General features: G+C 37.6%; 1 protein-coding gene across 1 annotated transcript in view; it reads right to left on the reverse strand.

Moving 5' to 3' along the window:
- Positions 1–26,349, reverse strand: part of LOC113885039 (A disintegrin and metallopeptidase domain 3-like) — a 113,615-nt gene that overhangs the window by 51,720 nt on the left and 35,546 nt on the right. The window contains exons 7-10 of the mRNA XM_027530153.1: positions 25,691–25,753; positions 15,038–15,109; positions 14,419–14,585; positions 13,264–13,345 (exon numbers count right to left, since the gene is read on the reverse strand). Of these exons, the coding sequence (XP_027385954.1) occupies positions 13,264–13,345; positions 14,419–14,585; positions 15,038–15,109; positions 25,691–25,753 (384 nt within the window). The remainder of the gene's footprint in view (positions 1–13,263; positions 13,346–14,418; positions 14,586–15,037; positions 15,110–25,690; positions 25,754–26,349) is intronic.

Genomic DNA, 26,349 nt, shown 5'->3' on the forward strand with positions numbered 1-26,349 from the left:
AAATTCCTCCATGTCTTTATATTGCTTGATGACTAATTTTCTGAATACTGAATAAAATTTCTCTTTATGTCTTGTTTCTTTATCCACTCATGTATCAAAGGACATGTTGTGTGCTTTTAATTTCTGGCAATTATGAATAGAGTTGCTATATGCAATCAGGTCCAACTTTCTGTGGATACAAGTTTTCAGTGAAATTTTCTAAATGGTATAGGGGATAATTACTAGATCATGAAGTCAGGCAATGTTGAATTTTATGAGATTACCAAACTGTCTAAAGTCTAATTCATCAACATGAATGACGGTTCCTCTGCTCCAAGTCCTCACAATACTTGGTATCATCAGTTTTGCACACAGGCACAAAACTGAATAAGAGTGGCAAGTTAAATTCTCGCCTTCTTCCAAATCTTAGTGGGAAGCACTTCATCTCTAAACATTAAATTTGATGTAAGCTCTATTTTTTTCTAAATGATTCTTTGTGAGGTTCTAGTTTGCTTCTCTCACTATTTTGGTGAGCTTAATCATAAATTGTCTTAAAATTGTCAAATGCATTTTCTGCATCTATTGATATAATCAAATAATTTTCCATTTTAGTGTAATGATAGGATCAACTAACTTAATTGGCTTTACATAATTACTTATCCTTAAGTATCTGAAGTATCTTAAGACCATTATATCTACTACTGTGGGCAGGAATCCCTTAGAAGAAATGGAGTAGCCATCATAGTCAACAAAAGAGTCTGAAATGCAGCACTTGGATGCAATCTCAAAAACGACAGAATGATCTCTGTTCATTTCCAAGGCAAACAAGTCAATATCACAGTAATCCAAGTCTATGCCCCAACCAGTAACTCTGAAGAAGCTGAAGTTGAATGGTTCTATGAGGACCTACAAGACCTTTTAGAACTAACACCCAAAAAAGATGTCCTTTTCATTATAGGGGACTTGAATGCAAAAGTAGGAAGTCAAGAAACACCTGGAGTAACAGGCAAATTTGGCCTTGGAATATGGAATGAAGCAGGGCAAAGACTAATAGAGTTTTGCCAAGAAAATGCACTGGATATAACAAACACCCTCTTCCAACAGCACAAGAGAAGACTCTAGACATGGACATCACCAGATGCTCAACACTGAAATCAGATTGATTATATTCTTTGCAGCCAAAGATGGAGAAGCTCTATACAGTCAACAAAAACAAGACCAGGAGCTGACTGTGGCTCAGATCATGAACTCCTTATTACTAAATTCAGACTTAAATTGAAGAAAGTAGGGAAAACCACTAGACCATTCAGGTATGACCTAAATCAAATCCCTGTGATTATACAGTGGAAGTGAGAAATAGATTTAAGGGACTAGATCTGATAGATAGAGTGTCTGATGAACTATGGACAGAGGTTTGTGACATTGTACAGGAGACAGGGATCAAGACCATTCCCATGGAAAAGAAATGCAAAAAAGCAAAATGGCTGTCTGAGGAGGCCTTACAAATAACTGTGAGAAGAAGAGAAGCGAAAAGCAAAGGAGAAAAGGAAAGATATAAGCATCTGAATGCAGAGTTCCAAAGAATAGCAAGAAGAGTTAAGAAAGCCTTCCTCAGTGATCAATGCAAAGAAATAGAGGAAAACAACAGAATGGGAAAAACTAGAGATCTCTTCAAGAAAATTAGAGATACAAAAGGAACATTTCATGCAAAGATGGGCTTGATAAAGGACAGAAATGGTATGGACCTAACAGAAGCAGAAGATATTAAGAGAAGGTGGCAAGAATACACAGGAGAACTGTACAAAAAAGATCTTCACAACCCAGATAATCATGATGGTGTGATCACTGACCTAGAGCCAGACATCCTGGAATGTGAAGTCAAGTGGGCCTTAGCAAGCATCACTAAGAACAAAGCCAGTGGAGGTGATGGAATTCTAGTTGAGCTATTTCAAACCCTGAAAGATGATGCTGTCAAAGTGCTGCACTCAATATGCCAGCAAATTTGGAAAACTCAGCAGTGGCCACAGGACTGGAAAAGGTCAGTTTTCATTCCAATCCCAAAGAAAGGCAATGCCAAAGAATGCTCAAACTACCGCACAATTGTACTCATTTCATACGTTAGTAAAGTAATGCTCAAAATTCTCCAAGCCAGGCTTCAGCAATATGTGAACTGTGAACTTCCAGATGTTCAAGTTGGTTTTTGAAAAGGCAGAGGAACGAGAGATCAAATTGCCAACATCCACTGGATCATGGAAAAAGCAAGAGAGTTCCAAAAAAATATCTATTTCTGCTTTATTGACTATGCCAAAGCCTTTGACTGTGTGGATCACAATAAACTGTGGAAAATTCTGAAAGAGATGGGAATACCAGACCACCTGATCTGCCTCTTGAGAAACCTATTTGCAGGTCAGGAAGGAACAGTTAGAACTGGACATGGAACAACAGACTGGTTCCAAATAGGAAAAGGAATACCTCAAGGCTGTATACTGTCACCCTGCTTATTTAACTTATATGCAGAGTACATCATGAGAAACACTGGGCTGGAAGAAGCACAAGTTGGAATCAAGATTGCCAGGAGAAATATCAATAATCTCAGATATACAGATGACACCACCCTTATGGCAGAAAGTGAAGAGGAACTCAATAGCCTCTTGATGAAATTGAAAGAGGAGAGTGAAAACGTTGGCTCAAAGCTCAATATTCAGAAAACGAAAATCATGGCATCTGGTCCCAGCACTTCATTGGAAATGGATGGGGAAACAGTGGAAACAGTGTCAGACTTCATTTGGGGGGGGGGCTCCAAAATCACTGCAGATGGTGACTGCAGCCATGAAATTAAAAGACACTTACTCCTTGGAAGGAAAGTTATGTCCAACCTAGATAGCATATTGAAAAGCAGAGACATTACTTTGCTAACAAAGGTCCATCTAGTCAAGGCTATGGTTTTTCTGTGGTCATGTATGGATGTGAGAGTTGGACTGTGAAGGATGCTGAGTGCCAAAGAATTGATGCTTTTGAATTGTGGTGTTGGAGAAGACTCTTGAGAGTCTTCAAGGAGATCCAACCAGTCCATTCTGAAGGAGATCAGCCCTGGGATTTCTTTGGAAGGAATCATGCTAAAGCTGAAACTCCATTGCTTTGGCCACCTCATGCAAAGAGCTGACTCATTGGAAAAGACCCTGATGCTGGGAGGGATTGGGGGCAGGAGGAGAAGGGGATGGCAGAGGATGAGATGGCTGAATGGCATCACTGACTTGATAGACATGAGTTTGAGTGAACTCCAGGAAATGGTGATGGACAGGGAGGCCTGGCATGCTGCAATTCATGGGGTTGCAAAGAGTCAGACACAACTGAGTGACCGAACTGATTTGAACTGAAATATCTGAAAATTTCAGAAATAAATATCTGTAGAGTAATAAAATATTAAAAAATTAATCATGGTTATGTATCAATACAAACAATAAACTTAAAATTTTACTGAGGGTTATTAAAAAGAGTTGACTCATTGGAAAAAACTCTGATGCTGGGAGGGATTGGGGGCAGGAGGAGAAGGGGACGACAGAGGATGAGATGGCTGGATGGCATCACTGACTCGACGGATGTGAGTCTCAGTGAACTCTGGAAGTTGGTGATGGACAGGGAGGCCTGGCGTGCTGTGATTCATGGGGTCGCAAAGAGTCGGACACGACTGAGCAACTGATCTGATCTGATTAAAAAGAGACTTTATTAGGCAAAAGAAACAATCAGAAATGAAGACAAGTCATTTGAAACAATTTTTTTTCACAGAAGCAGAAAACAAAAACATAATGTAGAGAGGAAGACTGTGACAAAATAACCAACATATGCACTATGGGTGTCTCAGAAAGAGAAAGGGAAAGAAAACGTATTCAAGAAACTCAGTGTCACAAATGTTAGGAATCTGAGCACACGCAGATTTAAGAAGCTTGAGGAATTCAAACTAGGAAAATCCAAGTGGACCCTACAAAGAAAATCACAACTAGCTGTTGAACAAACATCAATAGGAGGATGATGGAACCCAGAAAAATGGATACTCCATGTCCAGAGACAAAGGAGTTTTCTTTTTTGTTTGTTTGTTTTGACTTTTCAAACAAGATGGTAGGAAGAGCGCAATCATGACAAAATGAAATCCCATATCCAGCTGATGCTGGGTGACCCACAAACTGGACAGCAACAATACCAAAGAAGTTCTCCCATTGCTGTGAAGGTTCTGAGCCCCATGTCAAGCTTCACAACCCAGGGATCTATCCAAGTGACTAGGAATCCCCAAGAAATCTGACTTTGAAGGAGAGCAGGATTTGACTGCAGGTCTTGCACAGGACTGGGGCAAACAGAGACTCTATTCTTGCAGGACACAAACAAAATCTTGTGTGCAACAGGACTCAGGGGAGAGGAGCAATGACCACACAGGAGACTGAATCAGACCTACCAGCTAGGTTTGGAAGGTTTTCTGCTGAGATATGGGTTGGCAGTGGCTCATTTCCAGGATAGGGACATTTGAAGCAGCAGTTCTGGGAGGTTCCCCTTGGCAAGAGCCTTCTTGGAGGTCACCATTTGCCCTACCACAGAGCCTGTAGGTTCCTGGCCTCATCACCTCAGGCCAAACAACTAGCAAAGAGGGAGCACAGGCTCATCCATCAGAAGACAACAGGATCAAAGTGTAATTGAGCACAGCCCTACCCATCAGAGCAAGACTCAGTTTTTCACACTACCAGTTCCTCCCATCAGTTCCTTCCTCAACAACCAGAGGGCAGACAGAGAAGAAAGTAGAATTGTAATCCCACAGCTTCCAAAAGAAAAATCACAATCACAGAAAGTTAATCAAAATGGAAGTGTTGAGGATTACATCTCCAGATGAAGGAAAAGATGAAATCCCAGAAAAACAACTAAATGAAGTAGAGATAGGTAACCATCCAGAAAAAGAATCCAGGACAACTATATTGAAGATGACTCAAGATCTCAGAAAAAAGAATGAAGAATATGCAAATGTTTACCAAAGCCCTACCTAGAAGAACTAAAGAATAAACAGAGAGGAACAATACAGTAGAAGCAATCCACAGCAGAATTAACTGAGACAGAAGGACGGATCAGGGCCCTGGAAGACAAAATGGTGGAAATCACTGACGCAAAACAGAAAATAGAAAAAAATAATGAAAAGAAATGCAGACAGCCTAAAGAGCCCTTTGGGGCAACATTAAATGTACAAACATCATATTACAAGGATCACAGAAGGAGAAAAGAAAAAGTTACCTAAGAAAACATTTGAAGAGATGGTAGCTGAAAATTTTCCTAACATAGGAAAGGAAACAGTCAACCAAGTCAAAGAGGTAAAGAGAGTCCCAGGCAGGATAAACCCAAAGAGGAATACACGGAGACACCTAATAATCAAACTAACAAAGATAATATATTAAAAGTAACCATGGAAAATGACAAATAACATACAAGCAAACTTCCTTAAGGTTATCAGCTGATTTCTCAACAGAAACTCTACAAGCCAGAAGTCAATGGCAAAGTATATTTACAGTGATGAAGAGGAAGAAACTACAACCAAGAATCCTCTACCTAGCAAGACTCTAGGTTCAGATTTGATGGAGAAATCAAAAGGTTTACAGCCAAGGAAAACATAAGAGAATTCAGCACCACAAAACCAGCTTTACAGTAAATGCTAAAGGAACTTCTCTAGGCAGGAAACACAAGGGAAGGAAAAGATCTATAAAAGATAAACCCAAATGGTAATAGGATAATACATGTTGATAATTACCTTAAATGTAAATGGATTAAATGCACCAACCAAAAGACAAAGACTGCCTGAGTGGATACAAAAACAAGACTGGTATATATGCTATCTACAAGAGACCCTTGTCAGAGCTAGGGAAACTTACAGACTGAAAGTAAGGGGATGGTATTCCACACAAATAGAAATTAAAAGAAGCTGGGGAAGGAATGATATGTTCAGAAAAAGTAGACTTTAAAACAAAAACTGTTATAAGAGACAAAGAAGGACCCTACACAATAATCAAGGGTTCAATTCCAGAAAAAGATATAACAATTATAAATGTATACAGAACCAACTTAGGAGCACCTGAATATGTAAGGCAAATACACACAACCATAAAGGAAGAAATTGACAGTAACACAATAATAGTGGGGGCTTTAACACCCGTCTTTCCTCAATGGACTGATAATGCCTATAGAAAACTAATAAGGAAACAAAGGCCTTGAATTCCAATGCACTTTAGATCACTAGGACTTAACTGATATTTCTAGAACATTCCATCCAAAAGAGACAGACTACACATTCCTCTCAAGTGCACAGGGAACATCCTCCAGGAATGACCACATGCTGGGCCACAAGGTGAGCCTTGGTAAATATAAAAAACCTGAAATCACATCAAGCATCTTTTCTGATCACAATGCTATGAGATTTGAAATAAGCTACAGTAAAAATCTATTTTAAAAAAACCAGAAACACATGACAGCTAAACAATATGCTACTAAACAACCAATGGATCACTAAAAAAATCAAAGACAAAATAAAAATTTACCTAGAGACAAATGAAAATGAAAGCACAATGGTCCAAAACCAATGGGATGCAGTTAAAAGCAGTTCTGAGAGGGAAGTTTATAGAAATTCTACCTCAAAAAATAAGAAAAATCTCAAATAAACAATGTAAGCTTACACCTAAAACAAATAGAAAAAGAAGAAATGAAACCTAAATTTAGTAGAAGGAAGAGAATCATGAAGATAACAGCAGAAATAAATGAGATATAGACAAAGAAAACCACTGTGAATATCAATGAAACTAAAAGCTGCTGATTTGAAAAGATAAAACTAAGTTGAGAAATCTTAAACCAGACACATCAGGAAAAAAAAGTGAGAGGACTCAAAACAATAAAGTTAGAAATGAAAAAAGGGAAGATACAACTGACTTCACAGGAATACAAAGGATCATAAATGGAAAACCTGGGTGAAATGACAAATTCTTAGATACAGTTTCCCAAGACTGAACCAGGAAGAAACAGAAAATATGAACAGATGAATCACAAGCACTGAAATTGAAACTATGATTAAAAACTTCCAACAGGTGGGAGGGGGGTTTAGGATGGGGAACACGTGTACACCTGTGGCGGATGCATGTTGATGTATGGCAAAACCAATACAATATTGTAAAGTAATAAAATAAAATAAAATAAAATTTCCCAGTTAAAAAAAAAAAAAAAACTTCCAACAAACAAAAGTCAATGACCCAATGGCTTCACAGGTAAATTCTATCAAACATTTAGAGAAGTTAACACTTATCCTCTGAAACAGTTCCAAAAATTGTAGAGGAAGGAAAACTTCCAAATTCATTCTATGAGGCCACTATCACTCTGATACCAGACAAAGATATCACAAAAAAACAAAATTACAGGCCAATATCACTGATGAATACAGATGCAAAAATCCTCAACAAAATACTATCAATTCAAATCCAACAATACATTAGAAAGATCATTCATTCAAGGGACGGAAGGATTTTTCAGTATATGAAAATTAATCAATGTGATACATCACATCAACAAATTGAAGAATAAAGACCAGATGATAATCTCAATAAATGCAGAAAACCTTTTGACAAAATTTAGCAATATTTATGATAACAGCTCTCCAGAACCTGGGCAGAGTGGAAACATACCTCAACATAATAATGACCATATATGGCAAACCTACAGCTAACATCATACTTAATTGTGAAAAGCTGAAAGCATTTCCTCTATGATCAGGAAAAAGACAAGGATGTCCACTCTCACCACATATATTCAACATAGCTTTGGAAGTCCTCAGTTCAGTTCAGTTCAGTCGCTCAGTCGTGTCCAACTCTTTGCGACCCCATGAATCGCAGCATGCCAGGCCTCCCTGTCCATCACCAACTCCCGGAGTTCACTGAAACTCAAGTCCATCGAGTCGGTGATGCCATCCAGCCATCTCAACCTCTGTCGTCCCCTTCTCCTCCTGCCCCCAATCCCTCCCAGCATCAGAGTCTTTTCCAATGAGTCAACTCTTTGCATGAGGTGGCAATGTACTGGAGTTTCAGCTTTAGCATCATTCCTTCCAAAGAACACCCAGGGCTGATCTCCTTTTGGATGGACTGGTTGGATATCCTTGCAGGCCAAGGGACTCTCAAGAGTCTTCTCCAACACCACAGTTCAAAAGCATCAATTCTTCGGTGCTCAGCTTTCTTCACTGAGTCCAACTCTTGCATCCATACATGACCACTGGAAAACCATAACCTTGACTAGACAGACCTTTGTTGGCAAAGTAATGTCTCTGCTTTTCAATATGCTATCTAGGTTGGTCATAACTTTTCTTCCAAAGAGTAATCGTCTTTTAATTTTATGGCTGCAATCACCATCTGCAGTGATTTTGGAGCCCCCCAAAATAAAGTCTGACACTATTTCCATCATTTCCCCATCTATTTCCCATGAAGTGATGGGACCAGATGCCATGATAGTCCTAGCTACAGCTATAAGAAAAGAAAATAAAGTAAAGGGAATCCAAACTGGAAAAGAAGAAGTTAAACTGTCACTGCTTGCAGATGACATGATATTTATTGTACATGTAGGATCCTAAGGATGGTTTCAGAAAAGTACTAGAATTCATCAATGAATTTGGTAAAGTTGCAGGCTACAAAATCAATATGGACAAATTTGTTGCATTTCTACACACTAGCAATGAAAATGAGAAAGAGAAATTTAAGAAACGATTTCATGGATTATCACATCAAAAAGAATTAAATACATAGGAATAAGACCACCAAGGGCTTCGCTGGTAGCTCAGATGGTAGAGAATCTGCCTGCAGTGGAGGAGACCTGGGATTGATCCCTGGGTGAGGAAGATCCCCTGGAGAAGGGAATGGCTACCCACTGCAGTATTCTTGCTGTGAAATTCATTCCACAGCAGGGCAAGAAGCAAGGGTCAGAATTGAACATGGAACAACAGACTGATTCAAAATGAATATACCAAGGCTGTATATAGTCACCCTGTTTCTTTAATTTCTGTGGAGAATTCATCATGCAAAATGTCAGGCTGAATGAATCACAAGCTGGAATCAAGATTGTCAGGAGAAAAATCAACAACTTCAGATATGCAGATGATACCACTCTAATGGCAGAAAACGAAGAGGAACTAAAGAACTTCTTGATGAAGATGAAAGAGGAGAGTGAAAAAAACTGTCTTAAAACTCAACATTCAAAAAACTAAGATCTTGGCATCTTGTCCCATCACTTCATGGCAAATAGATGGGGAAAAAGTATAAACAGTGACATATTTTATTTTTGGGGGGATCCAAAATCACTCCGGATGGTGACTGCAGTCACAAAATTATAAGATGCTTGCTCCTTGGAAGAAAAGCTATGACAAACCCAGAAAGCATGTTAAAAATCAGAGACATCACTTTGCCTACAAAGGTCTGTATAGTCAAAGCTATGGTTTTTCCAGTAGTCATGTATGGATGTAAGAGTTGGACTATAAAGAAGGCTGAATGCTGAAGAACTGATGCCTTCAAATTTGTTTCTGGAGAAGACTCTAGAGAGTCCCTTGGCTAAGAATAATATGTCAAATGGGCTTCTCATGTAAAGAAAATGTCTGCTGATGCAGGGAACACAAGTGATGTAGGTTCGACCCCTCAGTTGGAAAGATCCCCTGGAGAAGGAAATGGCAACCCACTCCAGTATTCTTGCCTGGCAAATTCCACAGACAGAGGAGCCTGGCAGGCTACTGTCCATAGGGTTGCAAAGAGCTGGACACAATTCAGCACACACAATATGTCAGACAGAGAAACATAAATACCATATAATTTTTCTTATATGTGGAATCTAAAAACAAATGAAAAAGCATAAAACAGAAACAGAGTTATAAATATAGAGAAGAAACAGGTGGCTTCCAGAATGGAGGCATCTGGGGGAAGTAAAGAAATAGGTAAAAAAGATTAAAAGATACAACTTCCAATTGCAAAATAAATGAGTCATGGGTATGAAATGCAAGGTGTGGGGAATCTAATTAATACCTATGTAGTATATTTGCAATCAAGAAAATTGGAGATATCAAGGGAACATTTCATGCAAAGATGGGCACAATGAAGGACAGAAATGGTATGGACCGAACAGAAGCAGAAAATATTAAGAAAAGGTGGTAAGAATACATGAAGAACTATACAAAAAAGATCATCATGACCCAGATAACCACGATGGTATGATCACTCACCTAGAGCCAGACATCCTGGAATTTGAAGTCAAGAGGGCCTTAGGAAGCATCACTGTGAACAATGCTAGTGGAGGTGATGGATTCCAGTTGAGTTATTCCAAATCCTAAAAGATGATGCTGTGAAAGTGCCGCACTCAATATGCCAGCAAACTTGGAAAGCTCAGCAGTGGCCACAGAACTGAAAAAGGTCAGTTTTCATTCCAATACCAAAGAAGGGCAATGCCAAAGAATGTTCAAACTGCCATACAATTGAACTCATCTCACAGCTTAGCAAGGTAATGCTCAAAATTCTCCAAGTCAGGCTTCAACAGTACATGAACTGTGAACTTCCAAAAGTTCAACCTTGATTTAGAAAGGCAGAGGAACCAGAGATCAAATTACAAACATCAATTAGATCATAGAAAAAGCAATATTCTAGAAAAACCTCTACTTATGCTTCATTGTCTACGCTAAAAGCTTTGACTGAGTGGATCACAACAAACTGTGGAAAATTCTTCAATAGATGTGAACACCAGTCCACCTTACCTGCCTCCAGTTAGGACTGAACACAGAACAACAGACTGGTTCACAACTGAGACAGGAATATGTCAAGGCTGCATATTGTCACTCTGCTTATTAACTTACATGCAGTGTACATCACATGAAATGCCGGGCTGGATGAAGCCCACACTGAAATCAAGATTGCCGGGAGAAAAAACAATAACCTCAGAGATGCAGATGACATCACACTTACGGCAGAAATCGAAGAGGAACTAAAGAAACTTTTGATAAAAGTCAAAGAGGAGAGTAGAAAAAAACCTGGCTTAAAACTGAACATTCAAAAAATTAAGATCATGGCATCCAGTTCCATCACTTCATGGCAAATAGATGGTGAAACAATGGAAACAGTGAGAAACTTTATTTTCTTGGGCTCTAAAATCACTGTAGATGGTGACTGCAGCCATGAAATTAAAAGATGCTTGCTCCTTGGAAGAAAAGCTATGACAAACCAAGATAGCATATTAAAAAGAAGAGACATTAATTTGCTGACAAAGGTCTGTATAGTCAAAACTGTGGTTTTTCCAGTAGTCATGTATGGATGTGAGAGTTGGACCATAAAGGAGCCTGAATGCCAAAGAATTGATGCTTGAGCTGTGGTGTTGGAGAAGACGGTTGAAAGTCCCTTGGACAGCAAGGAGGTCACACCAGTTAATCCTAAAGGAAATCAATTCTGAATGGTCATTGGAAGGTCTGATGGTGAAGTTGAAGCTCCGATACTTTGGCCACCTGATGCGAAGAGCCAATTCATTAGAAAAGACTCTGATGCTGGGAAAGATAGAAGGCAGGAGGAGAAGGGGACAAGAGAAGATGAGATGGTTGGATGGCATCACTGATTCCATGGAAGTGAGTTTGAGCAAAATCTGGGAGATGGTGAAGGACAGGGAAGCCTGGCATGCTGCAGTTTCATGGGCTCGCCAAGAGTCAGATACGACTGAGTGAGTGAACAATAACCTTTGTATAATGATGTATCATTTCTAGACTTACTGTGATAAGCATTTTGAATAGTATAGAAATATTGAATTAATATTTTGTATAACAGAAACTAACACAGGGGTGAAGTGAAAGTTAGTCACTTAGTCATGTCTGACTCTTTGTGAACCTGTGAACTGTAGCTCACCAGGATCCTCTGTCTGTGGAATTCTCCAGGCAAGAATACTGGAGTGGGTTGCCATTTCCTTCTCCAGGGGATCTTCCCAACCCAGGTCTCCCACATTGCAGGCAGACTGTTTACCAACTGGGCCATCAGGGAAGTCAACATAGGGATATAGGTCAATTATAATTCAAAACAAACAAGCAAACTAAAAAAAGGGACTAGATTTATGGATACAGGGCGCAGAGCTTGAGAGGAGGGAAACTGGATGCAGGATATCCAAAGGTGTTGATACTAAAAAGAAGAACTGCTTTAACTAAACAAGAAAATCATGTAATGCAGGTAAAATATGGGCTAAGGTCTTGAATAAATGTTTATTTCTCCAGAGATGATGTACAAAACACCAAAAAGGATATGAAAAGGTGGCTCAATATCACTAGTGATTATAAAGCTACAGTCAAAAACAAAATGTGATATCACTGCATACCCCTTGGAATAATTAACAACAACAAAGAATAACAACTGTTAATGAGGGTGGGATGAATGAAATATGAAATGTGAAATGCTGGTGGGATTATAAAATGGTGCAACCACTCTGGACCTCAGCATTATGAGTCTTCATAATATTAAACATAGAAATACCATATGATCCAGTAAACCCACTTCTAGGTATATCTCCAAAATAACTGAAGCTACTATCTCAAAGAGATATCTGCATTCCCATCTCTCATGTTAATTGTAGCATTATTCACAACCACCAAGATACGGAACCAAACTAAGTGGTGGCTAATATATGAATGCATAAAGAAAATGTCTATATATACAAATGGATAATATGATATGATTTATATATGTATATGAGTAACATGAAATATTATTCAGCCATAAAAAGAATGAAATCCTGCCCTTTTCAAAAACATGGATGAAGCTGGATGTATTATTCAAAGAGAAATAAGCCAGACACAGAAAGACAAATATTGTATGGTCTACCTTATATGTGGGATCTAAAATATATCATACTCACAGAAGCAGAGAGGAGAATCGTGGTTGCCAGGGGGTGGAGGTATGGAAAATGAGGCTGTCTGGCCAACGTGTATGAAGTTTCATTAAAGCAAGATAAAGATTCTACACATCTACTTCACAACAATGCAGACAGACTTAACACTACTGCATAGTGAACATATAATACTTAAGATAGTCAGTTTTACATAATGTGTATTTTAAGAAAATAAAAAAAAATTAAAAATGACAATGTGAGGTTTAAAGTAAAAAATACAGCACTGTATTAAAATATTAATTTAATAAAATGTTAGATATACTATACACATTTTTGTTCTTAAAGAAGATACTAACTTTCAAAACATGATATAATTACTGAAGAGAAGGGACATACCAGAGCAAGTCCTGCAGCAAACTTTGGATCACATGCCATTCCATGATATGTTGCTCCTACATAATTAGGATGGTCCCTGTAACTAAATAATAACATTTTCCTTGTGGATAAATGCACTTTAAATTATTAATAACTTAATGATCTTTAAGAATTAGATTCCTCAATAAAGCTGCGTTCTTTAAAACATGAATATTGTGTATCATGTCTAATGCTCTCAATCATTTTGTATTTCGGTAGTCTCCCCTGGTGCCTCCAAATTAAGTTCAAAAGTCAACTTTGACATTGTATGGTGCACAGCTTAAAATCCAGCAGTGCCTCATCCTTCCAGAAATTAATCTCTATTGCTGTCAACACTGGATGGACAAAGTCCTAAGACATAAAAGTCAGGATAGATTACTGCCATGAATTTGCATGTAGTAAAACCTCAGATGGCATAAAAAGTGTTGGATTGGAGGACGAAAGAGAAAAAGTGTGCAGCACAGTCATCAGGAAAAACAGAGATGGGATGCATTAAGTGTCCACACACACGTTAATCCTTAGTTAAAGCTGCTCCTGAACCTCCACACCTGACCTTAAATTCCACAGAGACACCAGAGATTTATAGATGTATCCATATTACTTAAGGCCTTTTGGAATCATGTTTTTGTTTTTTTTCCATCCAAAATAATCAAATCAGTACATAGAAAGACTCTTGAAAGTTACAGTGCAAGCAGCTAAATAGCTACACCTTAGGTCAGGATAGAAATTCCATAAGATCGCCACATTACCATACTTACGTTTTCTAATGTAAGCAGATTTATATGGATTTATTGCATTCTGTTAACTAATGTATGCTTTATTTAATGTTAAAATGCTGGTCTTGGTTATTTACCTCTGCGAAATTCTTTAAAACCATACAGGCCCTATATTTTCCCAAGGCTTTCCATATTTTCAGTTCTTGAAACTCAGAAGTAAGCAGACCACTCAGGCCTACCATGCTTTAGTATCTTACATTGAATCATCAGATTTATAGTTTGCATTCTGCCAACACAGTACTCACATAGTCATTTTTTGAGCTATCTTTTTTATTCTAAATAATAAATTTTGTGTACAATTTTGATAGTTCACTTACAAATAGTTTGATAAACTTTATACCAATGAAAATAAATTACTTACATTAATAAGTATGCCAAATCATGGGAGCTTTGTAATAAAGATTTTTCTCTCCAGGACACAAATCTTTGTAGTACATCATGTGCATCCCCATCAGTTGAAATCTTATTTAGATCTGACCAGATTTCCAGAGAAGTTAATATAACAGACACTTGAAGCTGAGAATACATCTAAAAATAGGAGATTCATGATATATGGCTATAAGTAATCATAAATATAATACTATACATTTACATGCAATGCCAATATATCTGATTAGCTATAGTTTTTTCAGATGAAATTCACTGGTGGAATAAGCTAGTTTGAAGGAGTATACATTTTATAAAATTGCACATGTCAGACTTCACTGGTGGGCTGTAGTTAAGAATCTGCTTTTCCCTGCAGGGTCGTGGATTCCATTTCTGGTCCAGGAAGATCCCACATGCCACAGAGGAACAAAGACCATGCATGGCAACTATTGAGCCAGTGAGGCACGAGGAACAAACCCACGTGCCGCAACTGAGAACCAATGCAGCCAAATAAGTACATGAGTATTTTAAAAAGTGCACATGCTAGTTATTCAAACAATGCTACTGTATTTACATGAATGCTTCTTATTTAAATATGAAACGTAAATACTCACAGTGTTGATTAGACTAAAAACATAGATAATTTTCTCAGATGCAAGTGCCACTTCAGAACCCATATAATGATACTGAAAGGCAAATTTTATTTTTTAGTCATCAGTGAAAATGACTAAACTACCACATTTCAATGGATATAAAAATGGTAAAATAATGCAGCATGCAAACAAAAAGACAAAATTATAATTAAGACTTAACAAGTACTTAATAAGTTCTAGACTTAAACCTAGGGACATTATATAGTAACCAATAATACAAAATAGGGCTTCCCAACTTGCTCAGTACTAAAGAATCTACCTGCCAATGCAGGAGATGTGGGTTTGATCCCTGGGTCAGGAAGATCCCCTGCAGAGGGAAATGGCAACTCACTCCAGCATTCTTGCCTGGAAATCCATGGACAGAGGAGCCTGGAGGGGCTACAGTCCACGGGGTTGCAAAACAGTTGGATATGACTTAGTGACTGACTAAACAATGACAATATTAAAATGAGATGGTGATGATTATATTCCTCTTTACACATGTAGTTATTTAGGATCAAAAGTTAAGATTCCAAGATTGCATAATTAATAAGGGTTCCTTTTTATTCACATCCTTGGCAACAATTGTTATTTGTGGCTTATTTGATTATAGCCATTCGGATAAGTGTGAAGTGATATCTTTTAGTAGTTCTGATTTGCATTTCAGAGATGTTGAACATCTTTTCTGTGCTTATTAACCATCTGTAGGTCTTCCTTAAAAACTGTCTATTCGGTTCTCTTGCACACTTTTGTTTATTTTCTTTGTATATACTTCCTTTTATGTTTTTTTAAATTTATTTATTTTAATTGGAGGCTAATTACTTTACAATATTGCACACTTTTAAATTGGGTTGTTTTTGATATTGAGTTGTATGAACTGTTTATATAGTTTGGATATTAACCCTTTATCAGTCATAATTGACAACTACTCTTTTCCCATTCTACAGGCTGTCTTTTCATTTGTTTATTGTTTCCTTTGCTGTGCAAAAGCTTTTAAGTAGTTACTATTTGCTTATTTTTCCTTTCACTTTCTTTGCCTGAGGAGACAGATAAAATAACACTGTTATGATTAATGACTGAGAGTGTTCTGCCTATATTTTATTCCAGGAGTAATATGGTTTCCTGTCTTACATTAAGTCCTTATTTCATTTTGAATTTATTTTTGTAAATGGTGTGAGAAAATGTTCTACTTTCAGTCCTACATACATAGGTGTCTTGTCTTCCCAGCATCACTTATTTTTAGGACTGCTTTTTTCTTCAATGTATAGTCTTACCTCCTTTGTTGTAGATTGACCATAAGTGCATGCGTTTATATCTGGGCTCTTTATTCAACTCCATAGACCTATGTGTCTGTGTTTATTCTTGTATCATACTATTTTGATTACTGCAGCTTAGTGGTATAGTCTAAAGTCACACAGTGTGATACTTTCTTCTGTTATTTCTCAATATTGATTTGGCTATTTGAGATCTTTTTGTTTCCATACAAATTTTAGAATTACTTGTTCTAGTTTCATGAAAAATGCCATTGGTATTTTGACAGGGGTTACACTTAATCCTTAAATAGCCTTGGGAGTATGGGCACTTCAACAACAGTAATTCCTGAGATCTATGAAAACACTGTGTCTTTCCATCTGTTTAGGTACAAGTCTTTTACTTTAGATTTTTTTCCTAGGTATTATTCTTTCTGATGCAATAGTAAAGGAGATAGTCTTCTTAATTTCTCCTTCTGATAGTTCATTGTTAGTAGACAGAAATGCAACAAATTTCTGTATATTAATTTTGCATCCAGCATCTTTACCAAGACATTGATTAGCTTTAGTAGTTTTTGGTGTTGTCTTTAGGATTTTCTGGAGAAGGAAATGGTAACCCACTCCAGTATTCTTGCCTGGAAAATCCCATGGACAGAGGAGCCTGGTAGGCTACATAGGGGAGCAAAGAGTTGGGCATGACTGAGTGACTTCATTTCTTTCCACTTTAGGATTTTCTATGTATAGTATCACGTCATCTGAAAACATTGACTATTCTCTTTCTTCCTTCCCAAGTTGGATTCTATTTCCTTTTCTTTACTGATTACTAAGGCAAGGACTTTCAGCACTATGTTGAATAAAATTTGCAAGCAAAGACATGCTTGTATGGTTCCTTATCTTCAAGGAAGTGCTTTCAGCTTTTCACCATTAAGTATGATATTAGGTGTGGGTTTGTCATACATGAGCTATATTATGTTGAGGACCATTTTATTTATGCCTCTTTTCTATAGAGTTTTTTTTATCATACATGGAAGTTGAATTTTGTAAAAATCTTTTTCTGTATCTACTGAGATGATCATATGGTTATTATGTATCTGTTGGCCATCTGTAGGTGTACCACACTAATTTTTTTTGTGGATACTGAAAAACTGTTGCATCTCTGGGATAAATTTCACTGTGGTGAAATGTGGTGTATGATCCTTTTAATATAGTGTTGAAACTGGTTTGCTAACATTTTGTTGAGAATTTTTGTGTATATGTTTATCAGTGGTATTGGCTTGCTATTTTCTTTTTTAAAAAAGATTTATTTGTGGCTATGTTGGATCTTCATTGCTATGCATGGAGTTTCTCTGCAGTGTGTAGGCTTCTGATTGTGGTGGCTTCTCTTGTTGCAGAGCACAGGCTCTCGGCCAGCAGGCTTCAGTAGTTCCAAGATGTGGGCTCAGTAGTTGAGGCTTGCTGGCTTAGTTGCTCGAAGACATGGGATGTTCCCAGAGCAGGGACTGAACATGTTCCCTGCATTGGCAGGTGAATTCTTATCCACTGAAGTACCAGTAACCATTCGATATCACAGTAATCCAAGTCTATGGCCCAACCAGTAATGCTGAAGAAGCTGAAGTTGAAGACCTACAAGACCTTCTACAGCTAACACCCCAAAACGATATCCTTTTCATTATAGGAGATTGGAATGCAAAAGTAGGAAGTCAAGAGATACCTGGAGTAACAGGCAAATTTGGCCTTGGAGTACAAAACAAAGTAGGGCAAAGGCTAACAGAGTTTTGCCAAAGAACGCACAGGTCATAGCAAACACCCTCTTCCAACATAAAAGAAGACTCAACACATGGACATGACCAGATGGTCAACACCAAAATCAGATTGATTATATTATTTGCAGCCAAACATGGAGAAGCTCTATACAGTCAGAAAAAAACAAGACTGGGAGCTGACTGTAGCTCAGATCATGAACTCCTTGTTGCCAAATTCAGACTTAAATTTTAGAAAGTAGGGAAAACCACCAGACCATTCAGGTATGACCTAAATCAAGTCCCTTATGATTATACAGTGGAAGTGACAAATATATTCAAGGGGTTAGATCTGATAGAGAGAGTGCCTGGAAAACTAGGGATGGAGGCTTGTGAAATTGTACAGGAGGCAGTGATTAAGACCATCCCAAGAAAAAGAAATGCAAAAAGGCAAAATGGTTGTCTGAGGAGGCCTTACAAATAGCTATGAAAAGAAAAGAAGCTAAAGACAAAGGAGAAAAGGAAAGATATACCCATTTGAATGCAGAGTTCCAAAGAATAGCAAGGAGAGATAAGAAAACCTTCCTCAGTGATCAAAGCAAAGAAAAAAGAGGAAAACAATAGAATGGAAAAGACTAGAGATCTAGTCTTAAAAATTAGAGATACCAAGGGAACATTTCATGCAAAGATGGGCACAATAAAGGACAGCAATGGTATGGACCTAAGAGAAGCAGATATATTAAGAAGAGGTGGCAAGAATACACAGAGGAACTATACAAAATAGATTGTCATGACCCAGATAATCACAACGGTATTGTCACTCACCTAGAGCCAGATATCCTGGAATACAAAATCAAGTGGGCCTTAGGAAGCATCACTACGAACAGAGCTAGTGGAGGTGATATAATTCCACATGAGCTATTTCAAGTCCTAAAAGATGATGCTGTGAAAGTGCTACACTCAATATGCCAGCAAATTTGGAAAACTCAGCAGTGCCACAGGACTGGAAAAGGTCAGTTTTCATTCCAATCCCAAAGAAAGGCAATGCCAAAGAATGTTTAAACTACTGCACAATTGCACTTATCTCACACGCTAGTAAGATAACGCTCAAAATTCTCCAAGCCAGGCTTCAACAGTACATGAACCGTGAACTTCCAGAGGTTCAGGCTGGTTTTAGAGAAGGCAGAGGAACCAGAGATCAAACTGACAACATCCACTGATCATTGAAAAAGCAAGAGAGTTCCAGAAAAACATCTATTTCTGCTTTATTGTCTATGCCAAAGCCTTGGACTGTGTGGATCACAATAAACTGTGGAAAATTCTGAAACAAATGGATTACCAGACCACCTGACCTGGCTCCTGAGAAATCTGTATGCAGCTCAAGGAGCAACAGTTAGAACTGGACATTGAACAATAGACTGGTTCCAAATTGGGAAAGGAGTACGTCAAGGCTGCATATTGTCACCCTGCTTATTTAACTTATATTCAGAGTACATCATGCGAAATGCTAGCCTGGATGAAGCACAAGCTGCAAACAAGATTTCCAGGAGAAATATCAATAACCTCAGATAAGCAGATGAAACTACCCTTATGGCAGAAGGCGAAGAAGAACTAAAGAGCCTCTTGATGAAAGTGAAAGGGGAGAGTAAAAAAGATGGCTTGAAACTCAACATTCAAAAAACTAAGATCATGGCATCCGGTCCCATCACTTCATGGCAAATAGATGGGGAAACAATGGAAACAGTGAAAAGCTTTACTGGCTTGGGCTCCAAAATCACTGCAGATGGTGACTGCAGCTATGAAATTAAGATGCTTGCTCATTGGAAGGAAAGCTATGATCAGCCTAGACAGCATATTAAACACCAGAGGCATTATTAGCAAAGTCCATCTAGTCAAAGCTATGGTTTTTGCAATAGTCAACAATGGAGGTGAAAGTTGGACTATAAAGAAAGCAGAGTGCCGAAGAATTGATGCTTTTGAACTGTGGTGTTGGAGAAGACTGTTGAGAGTCCCTTGGACTGCAAAGACATCCAACCAGTCTATCCTGAAAGAAATTAGTCCTGACTATTCATTGGAAGGGCTGATGTTGAAGCTGAAACTCCAATACTTTGGTCATCTGATGTGAAGAATTGACTCACTAGGAAAGACCCTGATGCTGGGAAAGATTGAAGACGGGAGGAGAAGGGCACGACAGGTGATGAGATGGTTGGACAGCATCACTGACTAGATGGACATGAGTTTGAGTAAGCTTCGGTCATTGGTGATGGACAGGGAAGCCTGGTGTTCTGTAGTCCATGGTGTCACAAAGAGTTGGACATGACTGAGTGACTGAACTGAACTGAATTACCAGGGAATCCCCGCAATTTTCTTTTCTTCTTTTTTTCATGATATCTTTTTCTGACTTTCCTGTCAGGTTGATGATGTCCCCATGGAATAAGTTCAGAATGGTTCCATCCTCTGCAATTTTTTGGAATAGTTTGAGTAGGATAGATGCTAACTCTTCTCTTAAGTTTTTGGGGAAATTCACCTGTAAAGCCATAAATGTTTGTTTTTTGGGAGTTTTATAATTGCAGATTCAATTTCATTACTTGTAATTATTCTGTTCACATTTTGTATTTCTTCCTGATTCAGTCTTGGGAGATTGTCCATTTTTAAGAATTTTCCCACGTCTTCCAAGTTGTGCATTTTATTGGTATATAGTTGTTCAGAGTAGTCTCTTATGATCTTTTATGTTTCTTGGTGTTTGTTGTAAATCTGCTCTTTCATTTCTTATTGTATTGACTTGGGACCTCTCTTCTTTTTCCTTGATTCAGTTCAGTTCAGTTCAGTTGCTCAGTCGTGTCTGACTCTTTGCGACCCCATGAATCGCAGCACGCCAGGCCTCCCTGTCCATCACCAACTCCCGGAGTTCACTCAGACTCATGTCCATCGAGTCAGTGATGCCATCCAGCCATCTCATCCTCTGTCGTCCCCTTCTCCTCCTGCCCCCAATCCCTCCCAGCATTAGAGTCTTTTCCAAGGAGTCAACTCTTCGCATGAGGTGTCCAAAGTACTGGAGTTTCAACTTTAGCATCATTCCTTCCAAAGTAATCCCAGGGCTGATCTCCTTCAGAATGGACTGGTTTGATCTCCTTGCAGGCCAAGGGACTCTCAAGAGTCTTCTCCAACACCACAGTTCAAAAGCATCAATTCTTCGGTGCTCAGCCTTCTTCACAGTTCAACTGTCACATCCGTACATGACCACAGGACAAACCTTAGCCTTGACTAGATGGACCTTTGTTGGCAAAGTAATGTCTCTGCTTTTGAATATGCTATCTAGGTTGGTCATAACTTTCCTTCCAAGGAGTAAGCGTCTTTTAATTTCATGGCTGCAGTCACCATCTGCAGTGATTTTGGAGCCCCCCCCCCAAATGAAGTCTGACACTGTTTCCACTGTTTCCCCATCTATTTCCCATGAAGTGATGGGACCAGATGCCATGATCTTCGTTTTCTGAATGTTGAGCTTTAAGCCAACTTTTTCACTCTCCACTTTCACTTTCATCAAGAGGCTTTTGAGTTCCTCTTCACTTTCTGCCATAAGGGTGGTGTCATCTGCATATCTGAGGTTATTGATATTTCTCCTGGAAATCTTGATTCCAGCTTGTGTTTCTTCCAGCCCAGCGTTTCTCATGATGTACTCTGCATATAAGTTAAATAAGCAGGGTGACAATATACAGCCTTCACGTACTCCTTTTCCTATTTGGAACCAGTCTGTTGTTCCATGTCCAGTTCTAACTGTTGCTTCCTGACCTGCATATAGGTTTCTCAAGAGGCAGGTATGGTGGTCTGTTATTCCCATCTCTTTCAGAATTTTCCACTGTTTATTGTGATCCACACAGTCAAAGGCTTTGGCATAGTCAATAAAGCGGAAATAGATGTTTTCCTTGATTAGTCTGCCTCTCTTCTATTCTTCTTTTAGTACCTATTTCATTAGTTTCAGTTCTGTTATTTATGATTTCTATCCTTCTACTAATTTTGAGTTTTATTTGTTCTTTTACTAATTCCCTTAGGTGTAAAGTTAGGTTGTTTATCTGAGATTTTTCTTGTTTCCTGAGATAAGCCTGTATCAAAACCTGTGTGAAAAACTTCTCTCTTAGAAATGCTTTTGTTGTATCTAAGATTTATGGATGGTTGTGTTTTCATTTGTCTCCAGGCAGAGATTTGATTTTGTGGTGACCCATTGATATTAAGCAGTACATTGCTTAGCCTCTATGTGTTTAGTTTTTGTTTTGGAGTATTTTTCTTGTAGTTCATTTCTAGTCTCACTGCATGTGTTCAGAAATGATGCTTGGCATGATTTCTGAAATTTACCAAGGCTGATTTCATAGGCTATCATGTGATCTATTCTGTACAATGTGCCATGTGCAGTTGGAAAAATTTGCAATCTGCATCTTTTGGATGGAATGTTCCATATATATAGAATGTGTCATTTAAGGCTTTTGATTTCTTATTGATTTTCTGTCTGGATGATCTGTCCATTGATGTAAGTGAGGTGCTAAATTGCCTACTGTTATTGAGTTACTGTTAATTTCCCCTTTTATGTCCATTAATATTTACTGTATGGTTTTGGATGCTTCTATGCTGGGTGCACAGATATATACATTTGTTATACCTTCTTCTTGGATTGATCCCTATCATTATGCAGTGCCCTTGTCTCTTGTAACAACCTCTTTTTCAAATCTATTTTGTTAGATATAAGTATTGGTACCCTGACTTTTTTTCGATTTCCTTTTGCATGGAATACCTTTTTCCATTCCCTCACTTTCTGTCTGTGAGTCTTTAGATCTGAAGTGAGTTGCTTCTCAGCAGTGCATATATGAGTCTTGTCATGTATCCATCTAACTACTCTATTTCTTTTTTCTTGGAGCATTTAGTTCATTTCCATTTAAAGTAATTATTGATATGTGTGTTCACATTTCCATTTTGTGCATTGCTTTGGATTTCTTTCTGTAGGTCTTTTTTGTTCCTTTCTTCTTCTTTTGTTCCCTTCTCGTATGATTTGATGACTACCTTAATATTATATTTGGGAATCTTTTACTTTTCTTGTGTGTATATAGTATACATTTTTGCAGTTACCTTGATGTTTTTATGTAACAATCTATACATACACATATGTGTTTATATATGATTAAGTTATTGATCTCTTAAATACATTTCAAATACATTTTTAACAATAAATACATTTCAAATACATTTTTAACAACCATGTATGTATATTCTCCTCCCCTCGCAATTACTGCTTTTAATATCTTATTTTACATCTAATTTAAGTATCTCCTAACCCCTTATTATAGATATAGATGCTTTTGTTAAAAGACAAGATTCTTCCTACCTTCCTTCCAGCTTTGCACGTGAGATGATTTCCTACATTTACTGTATGTTTGCTCCCACTAGTGAGCTTTTCCTTTCATAATTTTTGTATTTCCAGTTTTGGACTTTTCGTTCATCTTAGTAAAACTGCTCTAACATTTCTTGTAATGCTAGTTCCTGAACTCTTTAAGTTTTACTTGTCTATAAAAATTTTGATCTCTAAATCAAATTTGAAGAGCCTTGCTGGATAGAGTATTCTTGGCTGTAGATTTTTCACTTTCAGCATGTTAAATACTTTGTGCCTGCCACTCCCTTCTGGACTGCAGAGTTTCTACTGAAAAGTCAGCTGATAGCTCTATGGATGTTCTTTTTGTTGTTTTTCTTTTCCTGCTTTCAGTGTCCTCTTTTCATTGTTAACTTTTGTCATTTTAATTACTATCTCTCTCTTCTCCTTTTGGGGGGCCTATAATGCACATATTAATGTGCTTAATGTTGTCCCAGAGTTCTCTTTCAAGGTTCTCATTTCTTGTCATTCTTTCTTTTTTCTGTTCGACATCAGTAATTTCCATTACACTGTCTTCCAGCTCACTGATCCATGCTTCTGTATCATTTAGTCTCCTATTGGCACCTTCACGGGTATTTTTCATTTCAGTGTTGTATTCTTCATCTATGTTTGGTTGTTCTTCATACTAATATTTTCTTGCTCTGTGTATGCATTCTTCTTCTGAGTTTTTTGATCATCTTTACAAGCACTACCCTAACCTCTTTCTCGAGTAGGTTGCCTATCTCCATTTCACTTAAACATTCTTTGGGGCTTTTTTCTTGTTGCTTCATCTGGAACATGTCTATCTAAGTATTTGCATTTGTATGTACCTGGTAGGTTGGTTGTACTTCTTAACGCTGGGGAGGAACATGTCTATCTAAGTATTTGCATTTGTATGTACCTGGTAGGTTGGTTGTACTTCTTAACGCTGGGAAGTGGCCTTTTGCAGGCATTGTGTGTTTCAGCAACCGATCCAACTTTCATCACCTTTGGTGTATACTCTAGTGGCTACCCCTGTGTGGCTGTGTGGGTTTTTCTGTTGCTGAAGGCTGACTAGGTGAGAGGTCTGTTAGTCTTGTTTGCCCCCTGGTCCAGTTGGTTGGCAGTTCTGCCTCATGCATTGGCTGCCAGGTGCTGGTTGGCAGGACCAGGTCATAAGGCAGCTGACTGTGAAACTCCAGGGAGCTCTGGGATAGTGCTGGCTCAGTGCTGTATGGAGTCAAGGTGCAGAACATTCCAAGGCCATGGCACTTCCACTGCTGGGTGAAGCCTGGTCCTGGGGCTAGTGCCTAGCTGTTGATAGGCAGAGCTGGGGCCTGGAGCCTGGTTGGAGGGGCCAGGGATCCCAGAGCTGATGTCATCATGTTCTATTATTGCTTTTATAAAAGTTATTTAAAGATTTGAAAATTTCATTTTATGCAAAAATTCTAGAATATCATGACACTTACTGACTTATACAAAATTACTAGTAATAATGGACAAAACAGGTTTTTTTTTAAACTTATTTTCTTTAAGTGTTTGCTAAAACTAATTGTATAAATGAAAAGTTCCAAAATCAAATGTGTTCCTATGTATTATTCTTCTCCCTTTACAATTTACTAGATATTTACCCAGTGTGTTCTACAGAATGTTTACCATCAAATCATAGCCTCCCTCTCACCAACATTATGTTTTTCATAGTTAATTAGCAGTTAATTTTTTTAATTTTTTAGCATTAAATAATATCACACTGTCTGAATGTACCACAACTTATCCACTCACTTACTAAAGAAAATCTATGTTCTTTCCAAGTTTTATTAATATGAATAAAACTACTATAGCCATCTAAAAAATGATTATTTCCACCAGAATACCCAAGCAATTACACAGCACAAAATATTCTTATAAAAGATTATGTTTAATAAAAGGATCTTCTTCAATTTAGTAATAAATAAAACACTTTAAAATGAAAATTGACTTAAGGAAGTGTTTTGCCACAATTTGGGGGTGAACCCAGAAATATATGCAACTAGTTATAATCCAACAGATTACTAGATCTCCCCTTACATACAAAAATTTACATTAGTTCTAATAAATATTGTTATTGATCCCCTTATGTCATTGGAAAGCCAACTGATAACATGTCTTTATGTCCTGTCACACTGATACATATATTTTGAACAGAGTAATGTATTTCTGCATTGCAAAGATTATCTTTATATTCCTTTTCAATTTAAACAAAAAGGTATAAGGAAAATGTATCAATAATGCTTACCAAAGCTTTATCAATAATGACATGTATTTTCAGAACTCTTTTCAACAGCACACCTGAATCTTTCTGCAAAACAGAGGACATGAATTGATAAGATTTTAAAAATCTTATCTTGTTTGTAATTATCATGTACATTATACAATTATATATATGTATATATATATATGTATTTATATACACACACACACAGGTATAGATAGATAGATAGATAGATTATAGTTACAGATGCAAACATGTAAAGATATAATTACAAGAAATATAAGGCTCAATGCCCACTGAGTAAATAATCTGGGAGAATTTGCATAAACATTTTGAGAACAAATCAGAAGCTTTTGCCTTATATTCTTGATAATTAGAATCCTCAAAAAAAGTCACTAAAACGAGGGAGGATTCTTGTTTCTTTCTCCTCAAAAACTTCTTCTAGGTCCCTGATTTAACCTTCAAGCTAAGCAAATTCCCATCAACTTTCCCCCAAATGTTCATCTATTTTGTCATCATTTTTGTACTTGCAATTATTTACCATGGCCTACTTTCAATAAAATACATGTATTTTTTAAAATTATATTATACTTTATTTGATTACTTAAGTACAGTTCAAATTAATTACATTGTACTTCATTTGGTTACAAAGGGACTAACAGCCACTAAGGAACTTAATATCT

Source organism: Bos indicus x Bos taurus, chromosome 27 (genome assembly GCF_003369695.1).
Source record: "Bos indicus x Bos taurus breed Angus x Brahman F1 hybrid chromosome 27, Bos_hybrid_MaternalHap_v2.0, whole genome shotgun sequence".
NCBI lineage: Eukaryota > Metazoa > Chordata > Mammalia > Artiodactyla > Bovidae > Bos > Bos indicus x Bos taurus.